Genomic DNA, 26957 nt, shown 5'->3' with positions numbered 1-26957 from the left:
GGAGCTCCTTCTCCAAGAGACTCAGACAGCTCCGTTGTCTCAAAGAACGCTACAGGAAATCTTTCCTGCCTCACGCCATACGCCTGTTCAACTCCTCATCTGTATGTGACAGATAACACTCTGTACATTATTAATTTTCCCTCCTTTTATACACTTTTTTTCCAATTCACTTATTTTTATAATTCTGTAAATAACGTGTATATAGTAGATTGTGTTTTTCCTGTTATATATAGTATGTATGGTGTTGAGTGCCTGTACATGGCTCCTGCAACAATGAAATTTCCCAGTTTAGGATTAATAAAGCATCCATCCATCCATCCATCCATCCATCCATCCATTTATGACTTCTCCTCCTGTCTGGACAGCTTCGCCATCCTTCAATTTATCGATTGTCCCACCCACTGTAAATGTCACACGTTGGACCACCATTTCAAGAAAACGCGTCTCACTATACACAAAGATCTATATGAAAGCGACATCCTCTGGTACAAAGAAGCTCTTTCCTCAGCCAAAACCTCATGCTACACTGAACCCTCTGCAACTCACTCAGGAACACAATGTTGTTCTTTACTGAACAAATCTCAAAAATCCACCAACAGCTCTTACTCAGAAATCAAAGCCCTCTACCTGCACATCCCTAGTTGGGGCCTGCCTCCCTGCCCTAGCACCAGTTACCAACAACATCATCGACTCCTCGCTCTCCTCTGGCATACTTCTCTTATCACTCAAAACAGCTGCCATACTCCCCATTCTTAAAAAGTCTGGCTCACACCCAATGATTTCAACAACCTCCGGTACATCTCAACCCTCCCCTTCTTATCAAAAATTATGGGAAAAAACAAATGCCTCTCAGCTTCACTCCGACATATTCCACAGTAACTTCTACAAAGAATTACAGTCTGGTTTCCGGCCTGAAATGGCTCTACTCAAAATCACTGATGACCTCCAGACTGCTGCTGATTCCGGTTTCCTGTCTATCCTCATCCTGTTCAACCCAACTTCATCCTTCTGTCAAAGCTATTGGCATCACAGACGCACCCCTCCTCTGGTTCAAGTTGTTCTTCTCTGGCCACACTCACTACATCAATATCAATTCCCACTGCTCCCAACTCTTCCCTGTCACACTCAGTGTTCCCCCAAGGCTCTGTCCTGGGACCCCTCCTCTTCTTATCTACATCTTTTCCCTTGGCCACATCCTTAGAAAAAAAAAATTATATCAGCTTTCATTGCTATGCCGACGACACCCAACTCTACCTCTCCTCCACATTCACATCCCGGCTTTACGAATGCAACTCTCTGCTCTCTGGTCTCCCCCTCAAATCACTCCACAAACTACACACTACTAAACTAAAACACTACACAAAGCGGTCCAGAGCGCTGCAGCCTGCATCATATCCAGAACCTCCAATGTCAGATACATCACACCAGTTTACAGCAACTCCACTGGCTACACATCCACTACAGTGTCACCTTGTTGGAGTAGGAAAGAGCATGAAAATAGTGAAGGCAACATCAGAGTAAATATTAAATCCTGGGCTAAAGTCAAATGAGGTCTTGGCAGTGGAAGGGTGACATAAGGTCACAAAAGGTTTTAGCAGCATGCGACATACAGCAAGTGTTCACACTTTGTAGGCGTGAACACACAAACTTCCTTTAAAGCAACAGATTATTTACACTTGAGCATCAGCGGCTTGGCCTCGATGTGAATTCAAGCGTCTTGAAACTGAACCCCAACTCTGTCCTAAAACATGACGACCTTGTAATTTCTGTTGCTCATCTTCTGTCGTGAGGCATTTTCAGGTAAGACTACATTTTATTTCAGTCTTTTGTAGATAATTAAAATAAGATGCCTCATCGTTTGGAGTGGTGTTTTTACACAGAAGCTCCATTTTCATCTTTGACTAAATGAACTAAAGTCAGAACAAAACTGTCAATGTGTAGCGCTAACTAAGATTTATGGTGGAAATTGCATTTATCAGTTTATATTAGCGTTTATATGATTTACCTTGCAAACTGACAGTATATTTATTTTGCAGATTATAAATAACATTTTAAGCCCTGCAACTATTTTTTAAAAATTGAAGTGACAGAAATGACATCAGCTCCATGATTATAAGGCCAAATATCAATAACCTTGGGTTCTGTGGATAAGAGACACAGAGTCAAATTTGTGTTTGTGCATGTCATTGGGATTTCTGACTACTTCTCCTGGTTATCTGGTTTGTGATAATGAGAGTAAACTGAAGTTATACACTGTATTTCAGTGTGCTTGCACCACAACTGAAATATCTGTAATAATACGGAATTATACCTAATCCATACAGATAGGAGTGAACAGTTTCTTGTTCTACTGTTTTTTTCATATATATATATTTTGCATCAAAAGTGCTATATCAATAAAATTTGATTTGAATGAATTAACTCTAGCACAGTGAGCACAGATGATGTTTTTATCGGTTCCTAGTAATTTAACCCTCCATCTCAGAGCTCTCATCTTTCCACTGACTCATACACTGAAGGATAAAAGCAGGATTTCCTGTACTGTGGTGAACAGCTCTTCCTGTAGGTGAACTTTAACTAGGTCAAGGTTTCGATGTGAGACAGTGTGAACTGTTGGAGTTTTGCTCCAATTAATCTACAACATTCAACCCAAGCGTTTGACTTAGTGTCAGTGAATGTCATTCTTCTAGTCGTATCATCCGGACAGAAGACACTAGAGTGTCTAACACTGTTTTGGTAGTTACACACTGATATATCACATTCATTTTAGGGACTTCCAACTTTCATACCATACCTGTCATTACCTGTGAATTCCCATTTGATCCAATGTAAAATTATTATCGCATTTACTAGAACGGATCCCTGGAGTACATGACACTATGGTCCCTCTCTAACGTCACGTAGGACAGAGCTGCCAACTACCAGAGAAACTGTTATATTTGACTACACCGATCAGCCACAACATTATGACCACTGACGGGAGAAGTTATTACCATTGACCTTCTTGTGACAATTCAGTGTTCTGCTGGGAAACCTTTGGACCTAGCATTCATTCATGATGTTACTCAGGTTGGGGTTGGGGTTAGGATTAGAGCTAGCGTTAGTGGGAGTACCACAGGGCACCACATTCAAAAGACCCATGTCCGTTCTCTGGTGATATCTATATTTGTAAAGAGAATGTCAAGTTTAATAGAATACCTTTGCTCTGCAGTGACTCACAGTCTGCATGTCCTCCTCACCGGATCGCTGGGAGACAGAAAATTGCCCGACTTATTTTTCATTATAATGGTTGATGGAGTTGGAGTTCTTTACTGTGACAACAACACCCAAAGAGCAGAACCCAGACAGAGATGGACAACAAAGCTGATGGAAGACGACCCAGCACAGATAGACTGGTACAACAATGAATTTCGGGAAAGTCACAGCTTCTTCCATAACATCACGAAGGATCTGACGTTAAACTTTAATCAGACAGAAGGTACATTTTAGTTTGGTGAAGACAAGAGAGTCCAGGATAAAGTCTGGCTGCTTCTAACTGGCTTTTTTTTGTTGTTGTTGTCAAATATTCTATTTATTCATAAATAAACCATTTATTTTAGTTGTTTGTTGACTACATTAGTCTTTGTCTGTCTCTCAGGTGTCCACACAATGCAGTGGATATTTGGCTGTGAATGTAATGATGAGACTTCAGAGATGACTGGTGTTAATAAGTTTGGCTACGATGGAGAAGACTTCATAATTTTCGATTTGAACTCAAAGATGTGGATCGCTGTGAGAGCTGAGGCTGCCATCACCAAACATAAGTGGGAATCAAACAGAGCTGGATTATCTCACACTGCAGATCATCTCACTCAGCTTTGTCCCGAGAGGCTGAGGAGGTTTTTGAACTACGGGAGGAGCTTTTTGATGAGGAAAGGTACAAACATGTCTGTTTGTTGTAATCTAATTAAATATTTCAGCAAAAATAAACACAAAAATGCACCTATCACCATCTGTCTCCCTGCAGACGTCCCCTCAGTGTCTCTCCTCCAGAAGACTCCCTCCTCTCCAGTCAGCTGCCACGCTACAGGTTTCTACCCTGACAGAGCCATGATGTTCTGGAGGAAAGATGGAGAGGAGATTCATGAAGGAGTGGAACATGGAGAGATCCTCCCCAACCATGATGGATCCTTCCAGATGAATGTTGACCTGAACATTTCATCAGTCTCATCTGAAGACTGGAGGAGGTACGACTGTGTGTTTCATCTCTCTGGTGTGGAGGACGACATCATCACCAAACTGGATGAAACACAGATCAGAACCAACCTGTCAGGTATGGTATTATAGGCACAATATACTGTAAGTCCTGCAGCTATGGCTAATCTAATAAAATAAAATAAAACATCCTAGAATCCAATCAGCTATATATATATATTGGTGGTTGGAAACCAGCTTCAGAATCAGAATAACTTTACTGGTCTCAAGGGTAAATTACATTTTATTAAAGCAGCTTGCACTCAAAGTGTACCAGTGTTCAGAAAAGGTGATTTACTGCCACCTGCTGGTGGAGTGTGGGCAGTAGATTGCAGATGAAAAAACAACAACTAAACCCTTTCCAACACTCTTGTTTCCTTTAAAAACACCATGAGACTTTCGAAGCAATGCATACTAAAACTTTCTATATCTCTGCTGCTGTTTTCAGTACTTTCCTTTCTGCCTCATATCTCCTGTATTCCAACAGGACATGATGTACAGTTTCAGATTTATCGCAATAATCACACTTTCCATCTGTGTGTTCTCTGACTGACTAGGCAGCGTAGATCCCCTCTACTTAGGTCTCACAGATCAGGAACCATTTCAAATCTATTTACATTCATTTCATTAAACACATAAATTAGTCAAAGAGTTCACATAATGCCCATTTTAACACTGCAATCAGTTAATATGATGAAGTAAGATGGATTGTTTATACTCTTTTGTAGGTACTATAAAAGACAGCCTGAAACTGTGTTCAGGTTTTTTTTGTCTCTGCCTAGAACCAGTAAGCACTGTGGTAAGAAAAGAACATTACCAGTATTACAAGAACATTACAACAGTATTTAATAAAAAGCTACACAGATGCAGTCATTAATTATTCCAGTTCAACACTGAACCAGCTCAGATCTCTGACATAGTACAGACATGATATCCTGTCCATACAGATAGGGGCACATTAACTAAGGGTAGTACTGTAGACAGTGGTGGTGTTTCTATGAGCTGTAATGCTGAACCCACTTACCCCAACACGTCACTGAAGGATTCATTGTTGGGTATTTTAATTGATATAACTACACTTTTATAGTAATCTTTTGACCCTTCAGGCCAAACTGAAGCTGAACCATCAGAAACATGTTGAAGTGTTAATGTCCTGTCATCCCAGTTCCAGGTTACCCTCGTGGTCTTTTAATAGTCAGAGTTGTTGGACTGCTGCTCCTGATGGTGGTCACCATCAGTGGACTCATCATCTGGAGGAGGGAAATAAACGGTGAGAGGAGAAAACAAGATATGAATTTTGAATATTTCAGTCCTGTAACAGTGTTGAATCAATGATGCTAATCTCTTACTTGTATTCATAGTTCCGTAAGTAAATTACTCCGTTTCTTTGACTTAACAGTTTAAAGAGACATTAATCAGAAAAGTGCTGACGCTCCAACATACAGAAGAAGAAGAAGCAGAAGAAAAAGAAGAAGAACTGTGAAGTTACCCACCGTCACAGCTTGGCTGGTATCATGCTGTGTTTGTGTGTGATATTTCTGTTTTTGATGGAGTCAGTAGTTAAAGTACAGTCATATTAATGTCACCACATCAACATTCAGATTCCTTCCAGATGTTTGACACAAACCATGGAAGCAAAAGAAAACATTCCAACCAATAGCTACATTCACAAAGTTGTTGACCTGTTATAGATGTCAGTGTTACACTGGAGCACAGTTGTCAAACATATTGTCCAAGGGCCAAAACCGGCCAGCCACAGGGCCCCTAATGGGCTGTGATATTAATAGTAAATTTTCAATAAAAGGAACTACTGTCCCTCATTTGTCCACTGGGTTTGGACTGTTTTAGTTAGAGGTGTAACACAACTCTGACACGCACAACTAAACTGAAGTTGGCGGCAGTGAGTCAAAATTGGGCTGATTTCTCTTGAAACAAACATCTGACAAAATGTCAGATGTTTGTAAAATGATTGTAGTTTTTTGGTTGTTATGAATATTAGGTTCTTATGTTACTGGCCTGGTCCCCTGGAGATCAAAGTGAACTGTATGTGGGACTAAAATGAGTCTGACAGAATCTTCATAACGGCGTTAGGGCCATAATGTCACGATGAATGATGTCTGTCAATTTAGGGAAAATAAATAAATAAATGTGAAGATGCACGAGATGTTTACAAGTGATCAAGGAAAATGCTGTTTAATGTTCAGTTCTTTGGATTAAAACTTGCAGAAGAAGCCGTGTGATCATGTCAGTATGAATATTATTCTATTAACCTCTTATCATTCCGTCAGTAAACTGAATGCTGTTCATGACCATTTTGGAGCTCATTCATTTTGAAAGCTAAGACTTTTTAAGTTTTATACATCACCTACGTCCTATTCAGTCTGCTGAATAGAGTTGTCGATGCACTGTTCACTCCTATATCACCCTCCTGCTACTTTGAATCATCCTCTCTAGATTTTCCCACCCACTCTTTTCTAGGCAACACATCCTCTACTTATGGGTTAAGTGTTAGACTCCAGATCCAGTGAAGAAAACCTCAACACTTTCACTGAGTCCTTTTCTTAGTCACCCATGACTGATACCTATGACTTGTCCTCTGGGGCATATTTATTTTTTTCTTACACATGGATTCTCTGGAACGGCCTCCCCACCCAAAACTAAACTCATGGAAAGCTTCATCTGCAGCCAGGGTTCAAATATCAAACAACAACAAAGAGGAGGAATTCATGAGAACCTTGAAAATGAACACTGGAATCTGGAATACTACAGTCAGTGTAAATACATTCAGTTATTTTACCGGTGAGTCAGTATCTTAACTTCTGTTTTAATGTGTCAGCAGTTTCCCTCAATGACTCTGCCCTTATTTCTAGAGTTCTTGCCTCATTTCACCCCATCGTCACATCTGCTCCACTGAGGGGACGTCTGGAGGGAGGGAGAATGTAGAGGAGGTGAGGGAGAGGGTTGATGAAGAAGTGAATGATGAGAAAGAATAAAATGGTAGAAAATTAAGGAAAAAATAAAGAGAAAGCATTTCATATACAGACTGTAAATAACGTGCAATAGCCAAAGGCCTGCTCACTAACATGGAGGGGGTGGAGCTTATGAGCTATACTGCAGCCAGTCACCAGGGGGAGCTCTACTTGCTTTAGCTTCACTTTAGAAGAGCAGTTCCATAATACAGCCATGCTTTTAGCTAAATGTTAATGCTATCCTAGCATGCTAACAATGGTAATACCAGCATGTTTATGGTCATCAGGTTTAATACCGTCTCATTTCTGACTGTTTGCATGATGGTCTTCATTGATCAATTGATTGATTAAAATATAAAGGCAGGTGGTCAGGTCATTCTCTTTATATAGAAATCTACACATCAACTGTCCAGACATGAACTAAATTCACTCTATGTTAACCTAAAAGAAAGAAGAGGATCACCAGAAATAATTAGAATACATCTGGAGTCCTCCTCAATTAATAATCACATATCAAATATCAAATTACTTCTCTTACTTTTAAAATAGTTTCTCTTGAAACGACACTTTGATGTAAATTCTATTTTTTTTATCACCCTTTTTTAATGTCCATCCATGATTTAATGTTTTACAGCATCCTGCAGGAATTTGGTGGAATTAATCTTTTCTCAATTTAAATAAGGAAGTTTTGTTTATTTCAGAAATTCACACTAACATGTTGTTGAGTGTTTTGTTTATTTTTAATGTTTCCTATTGTAGTTGATGTAGTTTTGACCCCTTGTCCACCATCTAGTGTTCAGCCTGGATGTGTTTCAGGGAACTTCCACTAGAGGGCGACAACAACCATGAACTGGTGAAGCTCACTCTCAGCGTCCACTGGAGGGTTTGATCCGACCCGCACATGTACAGCACACTATAATATAACCTTCCTGGCTGTTACGATTTATTTGTAACCGTGCAACACAGAAAATCAGTTAGTGTGCATTAAACAAAAAAAAAATAAATCTAATACATGCAAATAAACATATAAAATAACAATATAAACAATGTTTATGGCAGTTAAAGTAAGTCAAAAAATTACTTAGTCAATTATGCTAGTAGGCTAACGATATGTTTGAGAAACTGTAGAGCTGGTAGAGGTGGTTTTAGTAAAGTCAAATATTTTTTATTTCTTCAACTTGAAAACAAACATCATTGAAATAACGGGGTTCAAATGATGAAAAACAAATGAAAAGTCATCTTATCTGAAGTCAAGGACACCTCTTCATCTTTACCGCTTAGAGGCTTGTAGTATTTATGTTCAACACAACAACATGGAGAAGGAAAGAATTTGCTCCAGGAAGCAAAACATATTTAAATTATTTAATTTATTCTTTCTCTCACTGTTATCAGTCTGTTTTTTCCTTCTGAAACATAACTCTCTGCCCCCACTTGGAACAGGCAGAGCTTGTGTTCACTAAAAGTGAAACTACTTTTTCTCTCTTTCTTCAACTTGAAAACAATCATCATTGAAATTACACGATGGAAAAAGTCATGTTCTTATCTAAATTGAAGGACGGCATTTCATCTTTACAGCTTAGAGGCTTGTAGTATTTATGTTCAACACAACCACATGGAGAAGGAATTAATTTACTCCAGGAAGCAAAACACATTTCAATTATTTAACTTATTCTTTCTGTGGCTGTTATCAGTCTGTTTGTTTTGGCACTGAGCCGAATAAAACTTGTCTTTAGTGCTCATGGAGGTGAATGTTAAACTCAAACAGCTACAGGGCTCCAGTCTACTTGTATTTACTTGTACGTGTTGGAAAGGCTCAGAACTGAACTTTGACAACAAAGCATTAAAATGTTGACATATGCTGCAGAATCCAACTTCAACCAACAAACATGAGGACCATAGACACAAGATAAGATCCAGAAACAGATTCATTCATCAAGACAGTAATTCCACATATAAACTGATGATTATCTTTAAAGTTAACTAAAAGAACAGTAGTAGTGATAGAGCTGCTCACAGTCAGCTGTCAGGTCAACCTAAATCACAGTATGAACTAAAACCAGCTCAGATGATTGTTACAGCATTTAAAGATTTCCATCAGGATCTTCATACACATTAAAGTTCAATCAGTACACTGAGCTGTAAGAGAACAAGTCGCTGCTGTGAGAGTTCAGGTGAGTCAGGTTTAAACATCATCATCATCAGGTGTAAACGGAAGGTATATAGACATTGATCATAATAAAATTATGTTTCTGTAATCCGGGATTTAAAAAGGAGACACTATAAAACTATACGTTCTTAAGAAAAACACAAATCTACATAAAATCATGTTAGCGTTAACAACAGAATATCAAAACATAGGAATGCAAACACGAATTACAGAACTAGACCCAACTTAATATAAACTTCAAAAAAGGCAGTTTGACACATAGTAGTAGAAACATAGTGACCGGAAAAACCCAGAGTGGTATAACCAGGCCAACTGGCTTGGAAAGCCACCATCTAGTTCCACTAGACTTTGATCTGGTCTCTAAGTGTAAATGTCACAATTATGATGAATCTACTCTTTGAAAAAAAGAACATGGTTTCAGTTGTCCAGTATCTAGTATCTAGTGTTGGACAGTGTATTTAGAGTAAGTTATTGTAAACGTTAAAATATAAGGATAAAGTTTTGTCAGTTAGGATTCAGTCTCTCAGAGAGCTCAGAGCTGACTTCACTATCTGTAAGGTCAGAAACAAACAGAGTTAAAGGTCAACTCATAGTCTGGAGAAATCATCAACAGTTTGTAAGATCAGATGAAACAGAATAAAATAAGTTTCACTTACCAGGTGGAGCCTTTTGGTCTGAAATGAAAAGTAAACACAGGTCATTTCAGTTCCAGTTGTTAATGTCAGAATATCTTTCATCATCTTATCTCCAGTGAATATGATCCTCTTCTACTCACTCAACCTGAAGAATAAATCCACTCTGCTCTTCTGTTTAGTTCTCACTTTGTTTCTTTCTTCATCACTTCTCTCCCTCATCATCATAGTATAGTCATGTTCTCCTGACTTCTCCTGACTCTGAGACTTACTCAGCTTTTACTGCTGGATGCTTCAAACTGTAGGATTCAACTCAAAGACTAAATCAAAGTAGCTCACCTTGTTTCTTTCTATGAACCATGAATCCAGCAGCTGCTGCAACAACGACAACAACAACCACAACAACCACTGCAGAGATGATGATGGTGGAGGTCTTGTTTCTGGGCTTCTCAACTGAATATAAAACAATTAAGAACATTCCAGGTAAAATATGTTAGAACGGAGGTACATTCCTAGTCAATATTTGGATTTTTTCTTCCTAATTGATCTTCCTGAGCTCTCTTCAGTCATTACAGCATCTAAACCACCAACTTGTCTTCTAGATCCAATTCTGACTAAATTGCTCAAGGAGGTTTTTCCATTAATTATTACCTCCATATTAAATCAGATAAACTTATCTTCATTAACAAGATATGTGCCCCAGTGTTTTACTTTTTTACTTAAATAACCTACTCTTGACCCAGATGTTTTAGCCAACTATAGGCCACACAGAAATAAAAATGTTCCTCTCATATAATTCTATCAAAATCAGTCAGTGTGCATTAAACAAGAAATGAAATCTAATACATGCAAGTAAACATATAAAATAACAATATAAATAATATTTATGGCAGTTAAAGTAAGTCAAAAAATTACTTAGTCAATTATGCTAGTAGGCTAACGATATGTTTGAGAAACAACAACATGGAGAAGGAAAGAATTTGCTCCAGGAAGCAAAACACATTTAAATTATTTAATTTATTCTTTCTGTCACTGTTGTCACTCTGTTTGTTATGGCACTGAGCTGAATAAAACTTGTGTTTTGTGGTCAGAGAGATGACTGTTAAACTCAAACAGCTGCAGAAGACCAGTCTACTTACATTCACTTGTATGTTTGGCTTCTAAACTCAGACAAATACAATGACTTCAGTGTCATTGTATTTGGCCCTAAACAGCATTACCTTTGCCTCCAATACTACTGTGAAAAACCTTGGTGTTATATTTGACCAGGATATGTCCTTTAATTCTCACATAAAGCAGGTGACTAGGACTGCTTTCTTTCACCTTTGTAATATTATCAAAATTAGGAACATCCTTTCTCAGAGTGATGCGGAAAAACTAGTTCATGCATTTGAGTCTTCCAGGATAACTCATTGCTGTCTGGCTGTCCAAATACTCTTTAAAAGCCACCAACTAATTCAAAATGCAGCAAGAACACTGACAGGATTTAGAAAGGAATTAGAAGTACTTTCTCTTCTCTGGAACCAAGCTCTTGTCCTCGAATCTAATTTATTTTCTATTACTAACCACTGCGTCTCACTCTCTCCCCTCCCCTCTCCTCCCCCTCCATATTCTTGTGAGGGTCTCTGGTCTGGAGAGAGACCCTCATCAACCAGCCCAGTCTTCATGGTCTGGAGTGCTGTGTATCAGACCTGTGGAGCTCCATAATCTACATCTGACCCAGTCATCATGGCCTCCTCCAGGTATCCACTCCTACCTAGATGAACAATTCACCAACCTGCCCAAGATTCCTGTTATACTCACAAACTATCTCACAGATCATCAGCTATGTGTTATATTACTAGACCCTACATGTTTCCTTCAGCTTGATGTTTGTATCTAAGACAGAAGTTATTTTATCTTGTTTCTCCTTTTCTTATTCTCTCTCTATCTGTTTCTACCCGGCTGGTCTTCGGCAGATGGGTCCCTTCATATGAACTGGGTTCTGCTCAAGATTTCCGTCGCCTTCAGGCTTCCTGCAGATTTTAAGTCATTTTTTGTTAAGCGCCTTACAATTTGTATTGTTACTGACGCTATATAAATGAAGTTGAATTTGCAAAATTGAATTAAATTCCACCTCATGTACTTTGTATCTGTATAAAATGAAACTCTTCTTTATAACATTACAGTCTGTTTAAATAAATTATCAACTAACCTGCAGGACAAGGCCTTAAATATCCAACTAACCACATTCATGTTCTCTTACCCCAGTTGGTTCTGATCTGTGTTTCATCCAGTTTGGTGATGATGTCGTCCTCCACACCAGAGAGATGAAACACACAGTCATACCTCCTCCAGTCTTCAGGTGAGACTGATGAAATGTTCAGGTCAACATTCATCTGGAAGGATCCATCATGGTTGGGGAGGATCTCTCCATGTTCCACTCCTTCATGAATCTCCTCTCCATCTTTCCTCCAGAACATCATGGCTCTGTCAGGGTAGAAACCTGTAGCGTGGCAGCTGACTGGAGAGGAGGGAGTCTTCTGGAGGAGAGACACTGAGGGGAGAGCTGGAGGGAGAGAGAATGTCTGTATCATGCTGCTGTAGTCGCTCTGTCAACTGCTGAACAAACAGTCTGGAGGCCACTTCATTCTGGGGACCATCATTGTGTAGATTATTATAGTACTGACGTTTTAATCTGAACAGAAAATATCAATATGTTGGTGATCCTCAAAGGATTCAAAAGCGTCTCTCTGTCTAAACTAAAACTTAAAATACTATCTATAATACTAATCGTCACTGTGTTCACTAAGATGTAACAGGTCATACATACCTGTTCTCAACAGAGAGTTTTTCCCATAGTGTAAATACATCTTCAGCCACTCAGGACAAGTCTGAGTTAAGAACTCCTTATTGAATTGTATACTCTCTACATCTGAATCCCATTTCAGTTTGGTGGAGACGGCCTGAGGTTTCAGAGCGACCCACGTTAATGCCTTTAGGTCCAGTTCAATTAAGTCTTCTCCATCATAACCATACTGCATGAAGCCAGTGACCTCTCCAGTCTTTTCATCCCATTCACAGCCATGCATAAGCTGTAAAATGTGAACACCTATAAGATACAGACAACAGAGATGTTGTGGTTTGTTAAAATAACGTTTTTTTGTTGTTTTCGGACGTTATTCAGAGTTTACCAAGTTTTATTTTTTCTTTGCAAATGTACACTGCAAAAGCAAAGTGTTGAACAGCAATACATGCATAGAAAAGCCAAAGACATAGGAATCACTAAGTCAAACATGGCATGGCATTTGAATATGACCTATCACAAGTAAACTGGGAACAACAAACCGAAGAAACCTTCTCTCCCATGGTTTAATAATGATATCCACCAACTCATCAAAAAGGGAGATCTTGCCCTTTAAAGGTCTTCAGTGACGAAAAACAATAATGACCACCTTACCTTCACTAGTCTGAAGAACAGATAGGTGTCTGAGCTACAGAAGGCCGAGACTAACTAATTGAAGAGACTAATGGCAGCAGTTCTAAGCAGATCCACAGACTAGCAGGCTCAAGAAAACAAAACAAATAAATAAAATAATCAGTCTGTAGACAATGACCTAAATGACAGTAATCAGTCAATGGCAAACCTTTTTAACCACTTTAGTGTTGAGTCTTTGCATGAACATGCAAGTTATTTCAAATCAACTGACCCCGAGATGAAGAATGATAATGCGTCCACAGATGTAGTATCCAGTGATATAGTTAAAGAGGTTATTGCAAACATGACTACCTCTTTGTCAAAGGATATTAATAATTTCAATGCTGATTTGATAAAGAAATAACAGAAATATTTGTTGGCTATTACTCATTTAATGAAGGGCCCAATAAAAACAATCATATTCCCAGAAAATTGGAATACATAATTCCCCTGATTTATAAGGACATGGCAAGTAACTATAGGCCTCTTGCCATTCTCCCTGTAGTATGAAAAGACCTGGAGGAAATTGTTGCTACACAGAACACTTGGCATCCAGTCAACAGCTCCATACACAGTAACCTGAATTTAGGCATCCACAGAAACAGCAAACTGCTATCTTATTGAGAGGGTAAAGGATCTGTTGGTCGAGTGACATGTCGCGGGGACTGTGTTCTTGCACCTCAAAAAGGCTTTCGACACTGTCAACCACAGTGCGGTCTTGGCCAAGTTAAAAGGTTTTAAAATGTCTACCGATAACATTCAGTCGATTAAATCATTAGACAATAATGTGTCAAGGTAAATAGGGAGAAATCCCAACTTCTCACCAACAACATGGAGCACTACATACTTGTTCACTATGTACATAAATTACCTGCTGCTAAATTGTCCAGATGTCAGCTGCTAGAGACAAATTGGTCAATAATTGGCTGGAGTTGTCCCATTTAACCCTGGCTGTCAAGAAAAAACTCCCTGTGTGCATTTCTATCTGCAATAAGCCTGTGAATTATTTGTTTGAGTGAAGATTAAAAAATAAATAATTACAGATGTGAATAAGGTCACATACTTAGGAATTACATGAGAAAAGACCTTACAATTTGATAAACACAACATACAGTACATCTGCAAGAAGGTTAAGCTATCGTCTGACCTCTGACTCTGCTCTGTCCCAGCCTCACCAAGACACAAATAAGGTTGATCATTTCTGTTCTGATCCATCCATTCGACATCTAACACCTGAACTCTGTGGCTATGATCAGGAGTCAGTTTAGTTTTTGTTCAATCATCTATAATGATCTGAGGCCAGGTACCACATACAACACACAACATACTGTACCTTCACTCTGGTTGAAGTCCTGCTTCAGAATCGGAATCATGTCTTTGAAGGAATCCGGGTAGAACATAAAACAGTACTGAACGTACATAAATAATTTTTGAGGATGAGTGTCAAAGACTTTTGTCTCCCTGTCCATTTTGAATTCTAATTTCTTGTCGCTGTGTCCACAGTATCCAGCCTGGATGTCATCAACTGATACAACAGCCTCAAACTCTAGAAGTTCTGAGACTTCAGAGGATCCAGTGATGAAATATTTCAGTGAGTGTTTCACTGTGGAACAAACAACATTTATAATGTGAGTAAAAAATAAATAGACTCATCGTCACTAATATGGTAGATTTCTGTTGGAAGAAAAGATGATGACGATTGTGAATGAGATCTTACCGGTTGATGAAACACGACAGAAGAGAAGCAACAAAAGCAAAGTTTTCATCTTGTTCTGTTTCTGTAAAGACTTTAGACCAAGTCACCAGCTGGTTGGACTGATTTGACTGTGATGAACTGAAACCTGCTGGCTGGATATGTAGTGGCTGTGCCAACCAATAGTGTAAGAGGAATAAACTCAAACAGGTTTTGTATGACAGAACATTACAAAGGGACCTTTGACATTTCACTTCCTCACCCACACAGAACTTACAGAGAGTATAAACCAAAGTAATCATTAACAAAACTGAGCTTAGAGCTGAGCTCCACTTTTATAAATGCCTTTTAACTAAAATTATATTTCTGTTTTTATCTGTAGGCACTGATTCCCATGAGCGATTTTAAATGCAGCTCTAATTATTTATATATCAGTTGATCATGTGAGGAACTGCATCATGTTCAATGTGTATAATTGTTTGTGTTACCTGAGCTGCTGTGTTTTGGACTTTAGCATCAGACAAGCAGAGACAAACGTCCTTAGATGAAGCAGCAGAGACACAGACACATTTAAAGTTTCTAATTTACTTCACTGACAACACTGTAATTACTCATATAGAATAGAATAGAATAGAATAGAATAGAATAGAATAGAATAGAATAGACTTTATTGTCGTTATACATTATACAACGAGATTGAAGAACTTCTCCCTTTCAGTGCAAAAAAACAAAACACACAAGTCTGTGCAAATACTGCAAAAGAGGGTATTATTTACAAAATGTACAGTTGTACTTAAACTACTAATACTAAAAAATATATATTGAAAATATTCAAATTTATAAATAGACTGTATATTGTTTTGTTGCAGCAGTGGACAAAAAGAAAGTGTAGCAGCAATGGTAAGTGTAAATGTGTACACATGTATTGCACATAGTCTAATACGCTGGTTGTTACATGTGAGAGTTCAGGTTGGTGATGGCTCTTGGAAAGAAACTGTTTTTCAGTCTGTTTGTCCATGATCTAATACATCTGTAGCGCCTCCTAGAGGGCAACAGTTCAAACATATGGACCATATGGACACACAGTGCTTCAGCAGACTTTCTATGGATGAGTAGTAGAAGGCCAGCAGCAGCTTCCTGTCCAGGTTGTTCTTCCTGAGGACAGGAAGTGGATCAAGTGTGAGGGGGAGACAGTCCTTGATGTGCTGTACAACCAGTCTCTCAAAGCACTTAATAATGACTGGTGTGAGGGCAACAGGGTGGAAGTCATTGAGGTTGTGGGTGACTTCTTCTGGTAGCGGGATGATGGAGGCAGATTTCAGGCAGGTAAGGATGACCGCTTGGGCCAGGGAGAGGTTGAAATCCTGCAGAAGATGTCAGACAGCTGGTGGGCACATACTTTGAGCACCTTTCCAGGTTATCCGTCCGGGCCGGCAGCCTTCCTGGGGTTCACTGCCAGGAGGACATGCCTCACGTGTCCTCACTGCTCTCCTACAGTGAGGACAAATATCTTCTATATCTACTGTATATCTTCAGCCACTCCGGAGAAACCTGAGTAAGGAACTTCTCATTTTGTTTTGTTCTAATTCTGTCATTATTCCATCTCTGATTGGTGAAGTCAGCCTCTGGTTTCAGAGCGGTCCAGGTCAACATCTTATAATGCAGTTCAATGAAGTCTTCTCCATCGTAACCAAACCTCATAGAAGCAGTAACGTTTCCAGATGTTTCATCCCATTCACAGCCTTCAATCAGCTGTAAAATGTGAACACCTGAGAAACAGAGAAACATTAAAAACATTGTTCATTTCATGTCTTTATGATTCCACAGCATATAATTAACAGATCTACATACAGACATTATTTAAATAATGAGTGGTTGCACATATTGTATAATTATTGGCTGAATGTGTGGAATAATATGTTTGTTTGCTGCACTTAAAATGAAATTTGAACTGAATCTGATGATTTAAAGGAGTGAATTTATTTTGCATCTATATTAAAGTAGCTACCTTTCCACCCAAACCTGCTGAACTGATGTATTGTAGCCCATCTGGTGATTATTCAATGACTGATTCATTGAGCCTGCCACATCTCAAAGGAGGATTCTTTGTGTGATGTTGCCATCTAGTGGTTACTGGTGAGATTGTTACCTGACTTGAATAGCAAGAACCACGTATTCTAAGTATTATTAAGAGATCAGGAACAATTTCAGAATGAGGTTCTTTGACTTTGGTTGAAGAGCTGCTTCAAAGTATACATCATGGCTTTGAAGAAGTTGGACCTTTTCTCAGTACACTGCTTAGTGTACCAATCCATCTGTCGAGTGTCATTTTCAAAGATTTTTCTCATCCAGTCCTGAACCTCTGAGAGGTTTGGAAGCCCAGATGATCCACAGCTGTGATATTTCAGTGAGCAGGAGTCGACAACCTTTGTGATGTGGAGTACCAGTTTGAACCTTTCTTGAGTGTGCCATTATCAATAATAATGTAAAGTTAAACTGAGACACAAAATACAAACTCATTTTCCATGTGCGGTTTCATTCCATCCATCTAATAGCACATCTAATAATATTCTGAAAGACTGTTCGTGGAGCACAGTGCTACACAAACACTACACATGACTTCCTTTAGTGAGGTCCTCTTTTATGGGGCCATTTTTGTAGCAAAAGTATTTGCAAATGTGTATTTCGATCCACAAATGAGTAAAATAAATGTTACAAATGTGTACAATAAACCAACTGGTTATGAAGAAACTTTATATGTCAGTGATTTCCTGCTCAGTTATCAAACCACCATCACTACATACCTGGTTCCTCTAGACTTCATTTGACCTCATCACACACGTCTCAGCAGAGAAAACATCGCAGCTTCAATAATACAGAACTTGTCAGAGGGGACATGATTCTTCTAAATAGATTCAGTTGTAATTTTTTTTTTTTTTAATCTTGTGGATTTGTCATTCCATGAAGCCAAGTGTTGTTTCTTGTTGTATATTATATATTGTATTGTTGTGTCGGTTTAAATAAAGGTTAGTCTATAGTTTGCTTTGGTAGAGCTGGTTTTGATGTGGGACTAAATCATTTTCTATTTCTTCAACTAAAGAATCATCATTGAAAGAACACAGTTCAAACCATTAAAAACAAATGAAAAGTCATCTTCCAGTTTTTAACAGAGTTTTTAACAGAGTCAAAAACATTCAACTGTTGAAATCTGCTGCAGAATCCAGCTTCAACCAACAAACATGAGGACCACAGAGACAAGAGAAGATCCAGAAACAGATTAATTCATCAAGACAGTGTGTGTGTGTGTGTGTGTGTGTGTGTGTGTGTGTGTGTGTGTGTGTGTGTGTGTGTGTGTGTGTGTGTGTGTGTGTATAGTCAGTCAGGTTCCTGGATTCAGTTTCTCAGATAGCTCAATGTTGTTCTCACTATCTGTAAGGTCTGAAACAAACAGAGTTAAAGGTCAACTCTAGTCTGGAGAAATCATCAACAGTTTGTTAGATCAGATGAAACTGAATAAAATAAGTTTTACTTACCAGGTGGAGCCTTTTGGTCTGAAATGAAAAGTAAAGACAGGTCATTTCAGTTCCAGTTGTTAATGTCAGAATATCTTTCATCATCTTATCTCCAGTGAATATGATCCTCTTCTACTCACTCAACCTGAAGAATAAATCCACTCTGCTCTTCTGTTTAGTTCTCACTTTGTTTCTTTCTTCATCACTTCTCTCCCTCATCATCATAGTATAGTCATGTTCTCCTGACTTCTCCTGACTCTGAGAATTACTCAGCTTTTACTGCTGGATGCTTCAAACTGTAGGATTCAACTCAAAGACTAAATCAAAGTAGCTCACCTTGTTTCTTTTTATAAACCATGTATCCAGCAGCTGCTGCAAAGACGACAACAACAACAACAACCACTGCAGAGATGATGATGATGGTGGTGATGGTCTTGTCTCTGGGCATCTCGGCTGAATAAAGAACAATTAAGAACAGTCCAGATAAAGACGATTGGAACAGATGTATATTCATCTGTAAATATGATTTTGTTATTATGAAGACTGACTGCTCAGTCTGCTCCAAATTTCAAATAAAGTCAACATAACCAAAGCATAATATTTAAATTACTTAATTATTCAGTGTGTGAGAAAAAAAAGACCATGAAAGAGAAAACTAAAAACGGAAATCATTGAAGTGTAGACATGTCCTCTTACCCCAGTTGGTTCTGATCTGTGTTTCATCCAGTTTGGTGATGATGTCGTCCTCAACACCAGAGAGATGAAACACACAGTCGTACCTCCTCCAGTCTTCAGGTGAGACTGATGAAATGTTCAGGTCAACATTCATCTGGAAGGATCCATCATGGTTGGGGAGGATCTCTCCATGTTCCACTCCTTCATGAATCTCCTCTCCATCTTTCCTCCAGAACATCATGGCTCTGTCAGGGTAGAAACCTGTAGCGTGGCAGCTGACTGGAGAGGAGGGAGTCTTCTGGAGGAGAGACACTGAGGGGACGTCTGGAGGGACAGAGAATGTAGAGGAGGAAGAGGAACAAAAATAATTAAGATTATCATGTAATGAACCAAGTAGATATATGGAATCAATTACATACTATATATTTCTAACATGATCATCTTTGCTGATTAACCACAAACACAGATGGTGCTGATCTATGGTCATAAAATATATTAAAGAATATACTGAACCAATGATGGTGAAGAATAAAAAGTGAAGTGATTAGTTCTTTCTTGTCAAACATCTCTTCATCTTTCTCAGAAGAAGCGTCAGACTCATTGAACTGATAATACAACAAATATACAATAAACAGTATAGTGTTCACCAAACTACATCAGGTCATGTGACTCTACCTGTTCTCAGCAGAGAGCTGTTCCCATACTTCAAACTCAACTTCAGCCACTCAGGACAAGTCTGAGTAAGTAATTGCTCATCGTATTTTATCCTGTTTGTATCTTTATCCCATTTCTGTTTGATAATATTAGCCTCTGGTCTCAGAGCGGTCAACGTCAACCTCTTCAGATCCAGTTCAATGAAGTCTTCTCCATCATAACCAAACCGTTCAAAACCAGCAACCTCTCCAGTCGTTTCATTCCATTCACAGCCAATCTTAAGCTGTAAAATGTGAACACCTGAGAGAGAGACAACAGAGATCACAATGAACAGTGATGTATAAATATCTGAAGATGATTTTAAATGATTATCCATTGTGTGATGCTCTGGTTTGTAGACGCTGCAGTGTAATCTGAATGGTTTAAGTAGCATGCTTTAGTCATCATCATCTTTTTTATTTACGGGCAGTCATTCAACACACAGTCAACAAATTCATGTCAAACACATTCAGTGGAGGTCTTGTATTTATCAAGGGCTTTTCTACTGATTGGTAGAAAATGTGATGAACTAGATGAGATCAGATTGTTCATTTGTCATTCATACTAAAGTAGTTTCTTTACATCCAAGACTGTTGAACTGATAAATGGGAACCATCTGCTGGTGACCACTGTTGAATGTGAAGGTTCTCAGTCATCCAGGACATGGTACGTCAAAAACAAACTAAAACTAAAAGGTGGACTTGTTGAGTTTCTTGGAGATGTTTCATCCAAGAAGCTCCTTCAGTTCTAAATGACTGGTGGAGAGAAATGTCCTTCACAGACCAACTGTTAATAAAACCTGGAATATGTAGACCTACCTGAACCTTCACTGTGGTTGAAGAGCTGGATCAAACTGTTCAGTTTGCTCTTGAAGCGGGGAGGTTGAATCTCAAAACAGTCCTTAGTGCCCTGTGTCCAGAGTTGAGGATTGTCATCAAATAATTTTTTCGTCCAGTCCTGTCTTGGTTCAAATATCTTTTTGCTGCCATCAGAGTAAATCACCTGGATGTCATCAACCTGTCCTAGCACCATAAACTCTGGAAGGTTTGGGACTCCAGAGGAGGCAGTGACGTAAAACATCAGTGAGTGTTTCACTGTGGAACAAACAACAAATGTAATGTCTCTATTAAATAAAATAAGAAGAATTACATAAATAATACTAAATTAAATCTGGATTTAGGCTTCATTTGATAGAAGGAGTCTTGTAAAAAAATAGTTAAAGCCATAACACAGAGCAACATGTAAGGTCGGAAAGAATTTAAAGAAAAGATGATAAAGAATGTGAATGTGATCTTACCTGATGATGAAACATGACACAAGAGAAGCAGCAAAACCAACTTAATCATATTTTTTCACATGTGGTTAAGATTCCTGCTGATCGTGAGCTGGCTGAACCTGAAAGTAAAATGTGGGAGTGTCCACCGACTGCGTACTCAAGCCAGGTGTGGATTCATAACCATACTGCGTTAAAGCATTAACTTCGTCAGTGGTTTCCTCTCATTCACATCCAGTCCTGATCTGTAAAATGTGGACACCTGAGAAAGAAACAAATAAAGAAAGAGAGAGCTTATAATAAACAATGACATATACTGGAGTTATGTTAATATAATTTTTCATTGTGTGACACTATTCTTCAGTGTGTTGTTATAGTCACTATTAAAGAGCTGATGATCAACACTTTTTCTTAATATAAGTGGTGAAAACTAATTGTAACATTTCCAAAAAAAAAAAAAAAAAAAAAAATAGACCTGATGTGATTCTCCAGGTTGTGAACAAGCAGCTTTGTCAGTTTAGCCGTCATCATATTTGTAGATCAAGGAAACACTGAGAATATGTGTAATGTTGGTTAATGATGAACTGACACCAATGAGCCTCTGGGTTTCGATTACTCACATGTCCAAAGTCTGACCTTAAACATAAGTTACCACATAGATGCTCCTGATAAAACTCCAAACCAGTCACTTAGAACTGAAGAACTGAAGCTCAAACAATCCACTTACCGCATAGATATGACTTTATTACTTGGACTTCAGTTCAATTCATCAATTATTTACTTCTTAGGTTTAATGTTACCTATCACATCCAGTAATTCTGTGACCCTCAGGTTTATCATGGATTCAACAACTGCAAAGTGCCTGGTACATGCACCAAGACTACAAAACCAAATCCTGGTGAAAGTGAACCATGAAATGGACTTGTTCTTAGTAGTAAATATCACAACATATAGTTCACTTGACGTGAATAATGTCATTGAACACAAAGCTTAACTCTAAAGCTAATGCTTCATGATTCAGCCTTAGTGACCGCGGTGGAGACAGAGGATTGGAGCGCTATCATGGTTTGACCTGCATCTACCCAAGTGGCAAAACTGGTGTGACAGGCGGCCTCTGTTCACATGTTTACTGGTTGTTTTAACCTCCTGAGACTTGGTGTCCTCATATGGGGACATTTTTAGTTTGAGGTTAGTGGCAGCTTATTCTGCATTCTGATTTTAGACCTTTTGTCCTCATAAGTGGACACTTTTGTCGGCCATCTAGTGGTAGCAAAGGGTCAATTCAGTAATCAGTGTACAAACATGAATTTCAGCAGACTCACAGGACAAAAGAAGACAAGGTACAAAACCTCATCACATTTAGAGTTGAAACTAGTCTATTAATGACTATTAACTTTTCTAGTTTGATATGGAACGGACATTTAACAAATTCTAGAAAGAGCAACAAGCTACAACAACACTTATTAGCAAGTACTCATTTGAGGACCCTGGGATTTCATTCTTTATATTCCTTTCATTGGACAGCCATGTTCAAGTATTGAAATAAATAGTTTTATATTTACACATTGGTGACTTGTATTATACAGTGAAATTATCACAGTGCCCACATTTCAAAAACCACTTCCTGTTCAACGATGACGCTTACTTTCTATACTTGTTAGGTGTTTTGGTGATTCTAAATACCTTGGATAAATTAAAGATGCATACCAAGCTAAACCTTGGTTCAGGAGGATACACTGCAGAGGCCTGTGATGGGATATAAATAATAAAGGGGTTAAGGTTAAAGTAGTACAAAAGAAACAAGCTGAGGAAGTGCCACCAGAGGATGTACCTCCTAAGGAAACTCAGCTCTTTTTCAGTTAGTAAGAACATCATGCTGACATTCTATTACACATTCATTGAAAGTGTTTTAACTTTCTCCATATGCTGCTGGTATCACTCTGTAACTGTTCAGGATAGGAACCGGCTGCATAACATTGTCAAGGTGTGTTCTAAGATTGTTGGACTCCCTGCTTGCCACCTGAGCACCGTGAACGAGGAGCAGGCGAGCGGCCTGGCTCGTCGAATTCTCAAGGACTCAACCCACGCTCTGTTTCCAGCATTTGAGCTGCTGCCGTCTGGTTGCAGGTTCCGCAGTCCAGCCTGTAAGACCCAGAGGAGGAGAGCAACCTTTGTTCCCAGTGTTGTTCTCCTCCTGAACTCTAAGAACTTTACGACGGTCACAATAACTTAAGTCCTCCTGTGTTACACTCAAGTGCAATATCACATGTCCTCTTGTGTTGTGCAATACTACCTCTTGTGCAATACTACTTTGAAACTTTAACTACAATGTCACTTTGATTTTTTCCTTTTTCTTTTTGTAACCACACCTCACTTTATGTATTTTGTTTATTTAGTTGTCATACCATATCTGCTGTTTTACAGTTTGTTTGTTTTTTTACATATTGGTCTTGTTACTATTTTCCACAATCCATCTCTCTTCTGTTACCAGCAGCAGGCCTGCCATTGTACATAATATGCTGTTATGTTTGCTTTTTGTTTTTTTTTCTTGTTTTTTTGCCCACTTTTGCAATTTTTATTCTTTTGTTATCTTATCCTCTTGCTCTTATTTTATGTACTGCTCTTCGCCCTCCTAATTGCCCTTCGGGGATAAATACATTTTTTTCTGATTCGGATTCTGATTCAGCTGGGTTCACTATTAACAAACATGCACACTATGTCATGGTTTTGTCTTTTATTTTGTGTCATGTTTTGTGTTTCCTATTTATTCTGTTAAGTTTTTTAGTTTCCTGTTTCTCGTGCCTCCTTGTGTGTCTGTCTTGATGTCTGCTTGTATCGTGTTTTGTATTTCCTGTTTTATTTGGTTAAGTACTTGATTTCCTGTCTGTTGCATTTACAATCTGGTGCTGATTGGTTATTGGTCTCACCTGATCCCTTTTACTTCGAAAATAGCAAAAGAAAATAGCAAAATAGCAAATCAGTAAATAACAAGTTAATAAATAGTTTTTAGATCGAAATTGTGACAACAGGTGATGTATTGCAGACCAAACAGGCAGATGCTGAGAATACAATCAAAGGATCTTTATTGAGACAGAGGTGGGTATGGACAGGTGGACAGGCGAGGCTGAGTGCTGGAGGGGGCCTTGGATGGGAGCGAGTCCAGAGCGGCAGCGAGCTGAACAGGGCTGCAACCTGATGTAGAAAGAACTGGGTTTTTGAAAAAGTGACCTGAATGTAGAGAGGTGAGGACACGAGTTGCAGTCATGAGAGCACTAGAAGAAGTCACGTTTCAAAAAGATCAGAAATGCACTAGAACGGGAGCCAATCGTAGTTACCACAAGGTGAACTGTAAAGATCTGGCGACAAGTGAGTGGGGAGCTGGTGTATTTCAGCAGAGCAGAGGTGAGAGGATGAGGAACAGGTGTGCGCCCTGGAGCAGCTGACCGCATCTGGAACCCCTAAGGAGGAGGGAGAAAACACAGGGAGAGGAGGGGAAAACAGCAGGATAGCATGGACGTGGATATGAGAGAAATCTCTGTAAAATGTTTGTACGTAGAAGGGAGTTCAGAGAAATCAAAAGCTCTGCAAAGATGTGTCACACAATTCAACTTACAGAGATTCTGCAAGAGTAAGCTTTAAGGAAACCTGATGAACTGCTGCACGTGAATGTGCGTGTGAATGTGCACACTTCAGTGTGGTCAGTCGTGCCTGAAGTTCAGGACCCCAGTGCACTTCTCAGAGGCTGATTTGAAGCAAGGGGCAGGAACTGCACAGGTCTTACTAGCTCGGTTAATGTACATAGCTAATTCATGTATTCATTCATTACATTTAGCAGAAGTTAGAGATAAAGAGTTTGGGAACACACTGAGTGGAGGATTTCATCATTTCTCAATAGGGAAAAGATAAGACTGGGTCATTCAAACGGGAGTGGTCTAAGAGGGAAAACTTTGTTAACAGGGAGCTCATTGAAAAGGAACTTGTGAGTCTAATTTATTTGTACTCTAAATGGAATTGATAATAGTTTACATATTGTTTAATTATAATGGAATTTGTGTAATGTGTAATTGGTCATAACGTGTGTGGGGGACACAACCTCACGGAGCTGTCCATCTGACTGTGGTGCTGAAATGTCTGTGTGTTGAAATGTTGTGAATGGTGAGTTTGTATATTGATATAACATTGGTATTTGGTGTGTGCCGTTCACACCATGAGTTCTGCATTGTGTTTTTTTAATGTTAAAGTTTAAGATTCGATCTTGAATATCTGATATCACGAGATTTTGAAAACACCACTGCAGTGGTGTGGTGGTTAGCACTAATGCATCCCAGTATGAAGGTTTGGAGTTTGCATGTTGCGTGGGTTTTCTCCGGCTTCTCTGATTTTTTTGTGCTGTATTTGTGGAGTACTGATTACAGTATTTCTGGATTGCATTATAAGATTTTCCGGCAAGGCCCCACCAGAAATTTCAAACCAAAATCACCACTACTGTCATATGTTCTGCTTTGGACACATAGATACAAATTATATTTTTTGCTCAGGGATGTGACGACTAGTGAAAAAGTTACAAAGCTCCAGTCTACTTGCATCCATCTGTGTTAATCCAGAGAGCATGAACACAATGTGGCACAAGAAAAACATCTTCTCAACTATGACATCAAAACATTATAGAGCAGAAAATGATGCTGAGTTCGGTTTGACAGACTAACAAGTTATGAATCAACTCCATCATGCTGACCGACATGCTGACTGTTTAAACACTCGTTCCTGTACCACTCCAAGTGGTGAGGGTCATCTTTTAGAAATTTCTTCGTCCAGTCCAGTTTGAGTTCAACTCTCTCTATGTTGCTGTCACAGTAACCCACCACGACATCATCATGTACTGCTGCTCCCATAAACTCTGGTAAGTTTGGTATCCCAGAAGATGCAGTGATGAAAAGCTGCAGGGAGTGTTTCACTGTTGAACAAAAATGTTGTAAGTGCAGGTTTCAAGTGACATTTTTACAATATTAAAATATATATCTGATCTAGTTGGCCCTAATAATACCATTTTAATAAATAATCAAATGATATTAAGTGAAGTGTGTGAGTTCTAGACACTCCTTAATGCGTTGTAATAATATCAACAACTTAGTTTTCTTTTTAATATGCTTTTTAACACACTAGGATCAGTTTTACAACAACAACTATTATTGGCACTAGGCCTCTTCCTGAGCTATCAAATGCAAACTTTGAGTCAACTCACTCGATGAATGGAAACTGTGTGCAATAATACAACGACTACTAAGATAAACAGCAGATAACTATCTTCCTCAGTATCTACTCTTTGTGGTCCTTAATCTACCTGTTACCACCTGTCACTTTGTAAACTTGGCACTCAGTTTATCAATAAAGATCGAGGTTATTATGGCCCGGAAGTTTAACACCAGATGTCCGTTTCTGTTTATAATCTCGTCTTTTGAGCGCTGACGTTCTCGCTACACACTGGTCTGTTGATAATATGATGGTGGTGGTGGTGATCGACGCTGCGCGTTCTTTTTGCTCAGGTATATGTGTTTACAAATACAAATATTGGGTCATTTAATTAGTAATATCATTGTATTGTAGCATCAAAAGATAGAAATAAAAGAAAATTTAGGACCTTTAAGGAGTGTTC

The 26957-nt window shown here is 38.8% G+C and overlaps 1 protein-coding gene across 1 annotated transcript; it reads right to left on the bottom strand.

The window, feature by feature from the left end:
• Window positions 1-9110: 9110 nt before the first annotated feature.
• Window positions 9111-22375, bottom strand: LOC125020298. The gene is made up of 18 exons (XM_047605648.1): window positions 21780-22375; window positions 21329-21566; window positions 20850-21125; window positions 20014-20292; window positions 19360-19662; window positions 19000-19116; window positions 18685-18702; window positions 18562-18589; window positions 17379-17545; window positions 16703-16920; window positions 16236-16515; window positions 15176-15256; window positions 14792-15061; window positions 12814-13092; window positions 12247-12549; window positions 10341-10454; window positions 10026-10043; window positions 9111-9920 (listed from the first exon to the last, which is right to left on the bottom strand). Exons 2-18 carry the CDS (start codon window positions 21375-21377, stop codon window positions 9874-9876), a joined length of 2847 nt encoding a protein of 948 aa, XP_047461604.1. The 5' UTR covers window positions 21378-21566; window positions 21780-22375; the 3' UTR covers window positions 9111-9873.
• Window positions 22376-26957: the final 4582 nt, after the last annotated feature.

Source organism: Mugil cephalus, chromosome 14 (assembly GCF_022458985.1).
Source record: "Mugil cephalus isolate CIBA_MC_2020 chromosome 14, CIBA_Mcephalus_1.1, whole genome shotgun sequence".
Classification (NCBI taxonomy): Eukaryota; Metazoa; Chordata; class Actinopteri; order Mugiliformes; family Mugilidae; genus Mugil; species Mugil cephalus.
The sequence above is the reverse complement of the archived record's forward strand: the minus strand, read 5'-3'. Positions and strand labels throughout refer to the sequence as shown.